At 33.3% G+C, this 8474-nt stretch overlaps 1 protein-coding gene across 2 annotated transcripts in view; it reads right to left on the bottom strand.

Moving 5' to 3' along the window:
- The window catches only part of LOC106457842 (fibrillin-1-like), a 44075-nt gene that overhangs the window by 19291 nt on the left and 16310 nt on the right, over positions 1-8474 (bottom strand). The window contains exons 2-3 of one of the 2 annotated variants that reach the window (XM_013917293.2): positions 6383-6471; positions 2512-2778 (exon numbers count right to left, since the gene is read on the bottom strand). In XM_013917293.2, the coding sequence (XP_013772747.2) occupies positions 2512-2778; positions 6383-6471 (356 nt within the window). The remainder of the gene's footprint in view (positions 1-2511; positions 2779-6382; positions 6472-8474) is intronic. The other variant, XM_022383887.1, reaches the window with a different exon arrangement.

Raw genomic sequence — 8474 nt, 5'->3', positions numbered from 1 at the left:
AAAACTGGTTTATTCTTTCCGAATACAACTTTACGATACACTTAATTTCAACAGTCGCTCTATAACAAACGCTATATCTCACGTCTCACGAGGCCAACAATATTTTGTCCGCATACATTAAATTATTCATTACACTGTTCCCGTCACGTTGTGACCATCTTATATATACCAGACAACCCCCAATCTAGTAAATGTTAGGGCGTTCACGAAGGAACAGGATATTTCTAGAAAACGTGGTGTGACACTAGTCACGTGACCTCGCTGACGCAACAATATTATTTATTTTTTACTTGACTAAGTTCATCCGCAAAGTAAACAAACGAAAAATAATTTTCGGTTGTTATGCCTGAAAAACAAAAGCTTGCTTTTCATGTTGAAAGTAATAAGATATTGCTGTGCACATGTTAGACATTAGTATACACAACAAATAAGCAATGTTAGGTTCAATAGTTCAGTTCTGCACACATAAGAGCAGCCTAGGACACGTGGACGGTTATTGTCTCTGGCTTTTATTTTGTGAATTTTCACCTGTCACAAGAATCCGCACTTTACTCACCACGGCTTGGGTACGACTTGTTGCAGGGCTCATAAGTTGATCTATATTCTTCTGTTTTCTAATGGCATGGAGTATAAGAAATATCCCCGTCTTGGAAAATCTCAATCCCCGATCTGAACAAATCTTTATGGTCTGAGTATATAATATTTTGCGTTTGAAAGAACCGTTATATTATCGTCTCAAAATCGATCAATTTTCGGTGGCATCACGCTACCTACATAACCCCAGTGTCATAATATAGTTCTAATACATTTCGTTCCTTCGTTCGGCTGTGGCTTCATGCAACTTACTGATTTGCTTATTCAAAATCGTTTTAATATAACGTACTCAACACTCTGTAGTTCAGTAGATATAGAAGGGCTAGCAATGGGTGATGAATTACCCATTTTATCTATAAACATCCCAACCAAGTAACACAGACGGAAATGCTCGGTGAATATCACATAATTAAAGACCAGCCAAGACTTATTCAGGGATTGTAAAGTACTTGGTGTTTTGTCTCACAATCTTGCAGAGCCGTTTAAATATTAAAATGATAATCAATTAAAGAAACGATGATAGTGGCTTTAAATCTAAATTCAAAAATAGTTGGTCTTCAAATCGATTGTACGTAAACTGGTTATATAAATATGTGTATGTGCGTGTCTATGCAAACCTATACTGTACATACTCAAAAATAATCAAACGTTTATAGATAAACATGAAAGGAAGTGGATTTAAAAAATTTTGTCACAAGTGGTATTTTCTTGCATCGCATGTCTTCCACTTACTTCCTCAGTTTCTCTGAAGCTAAACACACACAACCATGCATTAAAGTAACATTAACAACTCTGCATGCTACAAATTCAGATGCAACAGCTAAATGTATCTTCTTGCGTCGCATATATTCTACTTATTTCCTCAGTTTCTCTGAAGCCAAACACACACACACACACGCACAAATTGACATTCAGTTACTCTTCAGAGATACATTTACCACACTATCGTTGTCATTGGAATCGCCGTATGCAGAGATTTGAATATTAACTAAATGCCTGTTTTTTGTGTGGGTCTAACTTTATAGTAATTAAGGAAGTAAGTGGAATATATATGTGACACAAGAAGATATATTTAGCCGTTGCAGCTGAATCTAATAGAGTTACGAGTATTAAGAAAAAAAAAAACACTAAAAATACAGAACGTGGTCATATTTCTATACCTAATTGTTGGTTGATGTGAATAATTTTTTAGCCACACACACTTTCTTTCGTTCAAATTCTGTATGTCAAAGGTTAAATATCCCTAGCTTACTATTCCTGCACCCTTATCTCTTTCAGTCTGAAAATTACAAAATTACGAAACACTTTGAGATTTATTGGTTGTAGTTGCTAGCTTTTTTTTCTTCTTTGTCCTGGAATTTACTACTGCAAAAGCATATTAATTAAAATTGTGATATTAAGTTAGTCACTAAATGTTAGACTGAATCAAAGTTTTTTATCGTTAACCTTTCACATAATGTCATTCAACCACGTGTTTGGCCAACAAAACCATAAACTTTCACAGATTGAAACATGTCAGTTGAAAAAAAATAACAGGACGAGACTTGCGAGATAACCATAGATTACCACGAGCACTTAGTCTTCTGCTACCCCAAATATGGAGGGTGTCTACTTCAATAGATATCATTATACTTGAATAACATATACCATGCTCGTATGACGTCGTTTTGGATTTCATTAAAAACTAACAACTTTCAGGGTAAAAACTTGACCTCTTTTATAATATCAACACTTTCACTTGTATAATCACATCTTTTCAAACAGTTCCAAGCTATATAGTCACTACGGTTATAGACAATCCCAAAGTTTTTAATTGCTTAGCTTAAATATAATATATAATTTAAAAACTTAATACTCATCAATAATCATCAATATTGTACGATACACATTTCTTACTAAATTACTTCGTATACTGACCAGAAGGAGACGTTGGAATATATCTACCATTATTTCTGCCACCTCCAGTCCCGCCATTTCCATTCGGTCTATCTGGACCGACTGGAATATATCGACCATTATTTTTGACATATCCAGGCCCTCCATTTCCATCAGGTTCACCCGGACCTGGACTAAATGGTCCAATAGGTTCTTCACTAGTACATGTAGCAGAAAAAGACCCATTATTACAGTAACACGTGTTAGGCCCAATACAACGTCCGTTTCCACAAGACCTTGTACATATTGCTGGAGAAAAACAAAACAAGCATTACCTAATGTATTTCCAATGTATGTATTACAATACTATGAAAATTTTCAAAAATACTTTGATTGCGTTTTCATCTGTAGCTCAAAATAATAATAATTTCAATTCACTTACAGTTAATGTAATTAAAAACTAATCTCTCACTGAAATTATAGAACACCACTTGAAAAACAAACTAGGGATATTGTGAAAATATTACTTATTCTTCTTTTAAGTAAGTATGTTTTAATGGGAAAGTTACACGTGTATTACCAAACTTAACGTAAGCATCTTCAGGTCAAAGTTTATACAAACAGTAGAAATACTTAGTTTTGCTGAGCATTTTACATTCAAAAGGTAGTAGAAAATCCAATACGTTTGAAGAGGAATAAATATGTTATAATGATAATTTAGTTATTGTAAACTGCTGATATGAAAAAATATTTGAATGTTATTATGTTATTACACTGATTGGCCACATATGTAGAACACTATTACATTTGTTTGCAAATTATATAGCAAGTGATTGCTTGGACCCTAAAATATAGAGATGTAATTATATCATCGTTAGAGTGAGAAGCAATGGGTAAAAACCGCTTGACTTTCATTGTACCATGAGAATGAATACCTGTCTAGGAACATATAACCAAAGACCATTCCTTTAACTAGCTGTTTAAAGACATCTGTTGTCACGATCTATGAAATTGTGGCAATTGAAATGGAATATATCTGTCTCCACCCTTTCTAAAACAACAACGAAAAACAAATAAAAACTGAGACCGGTGACATACAAGGGAAAAAGTCCAGAAGACAATTTGACTGAACTGTAAAGTGCAGTACTTGTCCCGATTGACCGGTTCCATTCATAGTGATTAGAATTCGACTACCTTAATTTCTATCCTGAAAAAGACATCACAAAAAATTTCATATGACATTTATCTGCCAGTCCAAAATTGCAAATAAGAAAACACGGCTAAGAGGTGCTCAGAACCCAAAATGTGGACAATAAATGAAATTGAAACGTGATGTGTCTGATGAGTCGCATTTCACCCCTTTTTTGCACTGGAAGTTGAGTAGAATATCAAGAAACCACTCGAGACACTTTGCTCTGTTTGTGCCATTCCGCTAATACAAGATGCTGAATGTGATATAACGCTGAGATGATTGGGTAATATGATCCATTTAGGAGGTCGAATTATATTCAAAGTGCACATGAACATTGTTGCCAATTACATCCACCTACTATTTTACATTGCCACTCAGACGGAAAAAAGACATTTTCAACAGTGAAAAAAAAATCATTGCATTAACTTAATGCAATAATAATGCATGATAAATAGCCAAATTGATTAGAAGAGTGTGCCAGTGAGATACCTTGACCAACACAATAACTGGTTCTCAATTCGATTAAACACACTTGGGATGATCTTTAATGTCTACATCCATGAGCCAGTTACAGGTTAAGGTCCTTGACAAATGGGATACAGTCGAATAAAACACCTTCTAGTATCTTATGAAGTCTATGTTACATCGAATACAGACCATTATCGTGGTAACATGTGATGTAGCTCGATGTCAGGTGTGGTGTTAATAATGTGGCCAATAAGTGTAAGTTTGAAAATTATAAATTCTACTTTTTGTAAGAACGATTATTATCACATACATAATAAATATATCTTAGCAAGATGTATTGATCAAAATATATCCATACTCATAAAATATTTAAAAATTATTCAGTTATTGGTTTTCTTAATTCCTAACATGATTCAAGATTATTAACTATGTTAAAAAGTAACATGAATAGCAGACAAATACAGCTAAAGTATGATAAAACCCGAAAACTTAAATTCGCTGCAAGGAAAAAATGCATTAAGTGGTCAACATTTTGGCCAAATGACCTATACTGGGAGAGTTAGTAGGAATAAAGTGTAAGAGTCCTGAAGCAGAAAATAGAAGAAACTGAAGAAGATTCTTCGTTGGTAGAAACCAACAAGGGGTGGGTGAATGTGTGTGATGGAATGAAGAGAGAGAGAGAGAGAGAAAAGAAAGAAGGTCAATAATGAAAAATAAAATACATGAAATATAGCAAGCAACTAATGAAAACGACAAATAACAAATATAGAAATAAAATTTAGATAGAAGAGTAAGAATATATAAATTTGAAACATTAATAACTACAGAAAGTGGTAGAATAAAATAAAATAAGATAAATTTGGTGTTTGAAACCTTGTCGGGCAAGGCTACCCACAAGGTGGATAATGCAACATTGTTTGCGCCCCTGACTGTTATAATTTCCTTTGACTGTTGGAAGATAACATGAATAGGCAGTCCACTGATAGAAAATAAGAATAACGAATTTTTCAGTATTGCTGGTTTTAAAGTGAAGTAAATATTCATCTAGTCGGTGGTCAGTCTGATCGACATAAACAGTAGGATAATAGAAATACACTAGACATACAAAAACAGAGATAGAATGACATTTAATATGGTAGATACCTGAAGGTTCTTTTACAGAATAATTTACAGGAAGAAAAATGTGTATGGCAAGGAAAAGTACGAAGATCTACTGGTTTTATCAGTGTGCTGCGGATCAGAATAGAGTCAGGTTATTATTATTTGTGTACGAGGTCAACGGAGAATAGGTAAAACATTTTTAAGTTAGGGATTATCCAATATAATGCGATAGCGGTTTCTCATAATATTAACAGCCTGTGGAGACAGGTGGTAGTAAGCAAGAATAACAGTAACTGTTGTTCTTGTTTGACTGGCTTACAGGTTGGAATGTATTAAGTCTTAGATTAGCTGGATAATGTTTTCAGGATAATCTCTAGTTCTGAATAAAATAGATAATTCTTCAGCATAGTGGCAAAATTTTCGCCATTACTACGTAACATTCGTAAACATGAAGCTTGTGAAGGAGAAATATTTTTTTATATATATTGAGAATATGTAAATCTATAAAAAAGGAAACTGTCAGAGTCTGTAAGTTTGTGATCAACTGATGCAATGATACCATCATCTGAAATAATAGAACTGATGTTGAGAGGTAGAGAATTTGGAGATTTGTAAAGGAATGAAGCAATGACATTATCGTCTGAGATAATAGTCTTGAAGTTCAGAAGGGTAGAGTCTGTAAGTTTGTGGTGAACTGAAGCAATGATGCCATCATCTGAAATAATAGAACTGATGTTGAGAGGTAGAGAATTTGGAGATTTGTAAAGGAATGAAGCAATGACACTATCGCCTGAGATAATAGTCTTGAAGTTCAGAAGGGTAGAGTCTGTAAGTTTGTGGTGAACTGAAGCAATGATGCCATCATCTAAAACAAAAGTCTATGTCCAGAGAGGTAGAGAGTCTGTAGGTGTGTAATGGACTGAAGCAATGACGTCATTGTCTGAAACAACAGTCTTGAAGTTCAGAAAGGTAAAGAGTCTGCAGGATTTTCTACAGAGAATGAGAAATTAGGGTGAGAATGTTATACATGATTGGCAAGATCATTAACTGTACCCACCACATACATGAATCCATTATTACAAGAAAAAAGGAATTTTTATTTCTATCTATAATAGTATATGAGAAGACATGGCGGTGAACTAAATCACTTACGGACTATACATAATGATGGATAAAGTCCTGGTCTTGCCGTCCATCCTGGACAACAGTTTCTAGCTGGCAAGTTTCCACAAAGATTAGGACTAAAAAAATCGAAATATCCAAAGTTATTTTACCTCCCTTCTAAGCTCGATATCTATAATTTCAACATATTATAATGGAATATATATATGAGTAATGTTTTAGACACTTATTTTAAGAATATTGTAGCAGTGAAGGAAAAAGGGTAAATAGTCAACAATTTTTCTGAAGTGTCGTCTGTGTCAAATAAAAAACTTTCAGGTATTTTCTATCTAGAAATTTCGCTTCATGATTTAAAGTACTTCACACACACAAACAAAGGTAATATGTTCGCAGGTCATGGAAACCAGTTAAGCAGTGAACCTATTATGTATCTTCGACGAAAAATAATCTATTGACTCCTAGAGCAGGGGCTCACCAACGGAGGTCCGCAAGAATGTTTCAGAAGGACTATCAAATACACAGAGTACATAATATTGTTAAAGCATTCAGCATTAATAGATTCATTAGGTGGGGTGGGGGTATCATATAGGATGTGTAATCTTCTGGGAGGTTTGGAAACCCATGTCCAAGAGAATAGTAAGTTTGTGAATTAAATTTAGCAAGTATGCGATATGTTTTTTAAACAAAAAGACCATCTAAAATCATAATAATACGATATTTTCATGGTAAATTGTTTACTATTATTTTTCTACACAACTATTTCCTTCGTTAATTTTAAGAAATGTAAACGGCAACATTTTAAAATGTTGTTCAAACAACGAGAGAATATATAAAAATTAATAAATTAAACCCAAATCCTAATTGTTACGTTGAAAAATACAATAATACAGTGTACATAAATTTAACCCGAGAATTACGACTTCTTTTTATTCTTCACTATCTATAAAGTCCATATATTGTGTAATTTTATGTCTTTGCCTATCACATTGCTCACAGCAAAAAAATGACAAAAGATAAACACTGGACCACAGTAGTTTTCAGCTTCTTGTGTGATTGATATGATATTAAAGATCTTATAAACAACAAAGTCATGGATCCACAAGCAACTTGGTACGGAAATAGTTTAGTAAAATGTGTTTAAAATGTTAATAGAGTCTATATATACCCAATTAGTAAGACCAGAGTCAATAAACATACATAAATCACTGATTATTACTGTGTAGTTTTACATAAAAATCTAATAAAGCATTACGATTTAAAATTTAATATATTATATATAGGGTTAACAGGTATTATAAATCGTTTCAGAATATAACAACTAGGTTGAAAATATAACGTGCTATATTAACAACTCCACGTGTATCATACTATTGTTTTTGCATCACATGTAACTGGTTAAAGTTAGAATGAGATGAGACACGATTGTTCATTTGGATGCTTGTTTGTTTAGCGTAAAGCTGTACAATGGGCTATATGCGCTGTTATCACAGCAGGGGATGAGCCCTGAATTTTAATGGGAATTAGCTGGAACCATTCGTTACAGGTGCCAAAGTTTTGAATAAACATTCAAACAATTAAAAATCATTTCTTGAGATATAGTATATTGAATGAGTTGAATAATCTCATAGCTATCTTAAAATGTGTGCCTTTCAGAATTTTGAATATCCAGAGAAGGGTAGCTTTGTAGCTGGATGTGAAAAACCTTATATTATAATCATTTAACAATAAAAACAGTCCAGATACGAGAGACATTATAGCTATGTCTTGAGTTTAAATGTAATGAAAGGAAATTAATTACTCTGTTTTAATCTTAACAGAGCTTGCAATAACTGTAATGAATGTGCAAAAGATGTTGAGTTGCTGTATCCTGCTGACTATGGAAGTTGGTTTAAATTTTGAGAAGAGACGATTTCAATAGACAGGCTGTATTCGATTAGATCTTCCCGCCAGTTGGTATTTGCAGCCAAATATTTCTTGAGTTTTTTCGAACTGATGCTTAATCGATTTATGATGTTAAAGAAGTGTTGTGAGCCTACTAAAGTGTTGTTGCGACATTCCATTTGTTTTTAGAATCTATATTCTTTATTAATGTTCTGTACTGAGAGTTTAATAGAATAATATT

Source organism: Limulus polyphemus, unplaced genomic scaffold (assembly GCF_000517525.1).
Source record: "Limulus polyphemus unplaced genomic scaffold, Limulus_polyphemus-2.1.2 Scaffold380, whole genome shotgun sequence".
In the NCBI taxonomy this organism is placed as follows: Eukaryota; Metazoa; Arthropoda; class Merostomata; order Xiphosura; family Limulidae; genus Limulus; species Limulus polyphemus.
The sequence above is the reverse complement of the archived record's forward strand: the minus strand, read 5'-3'. Positions and strand labels throughout refer to the sequence as shown.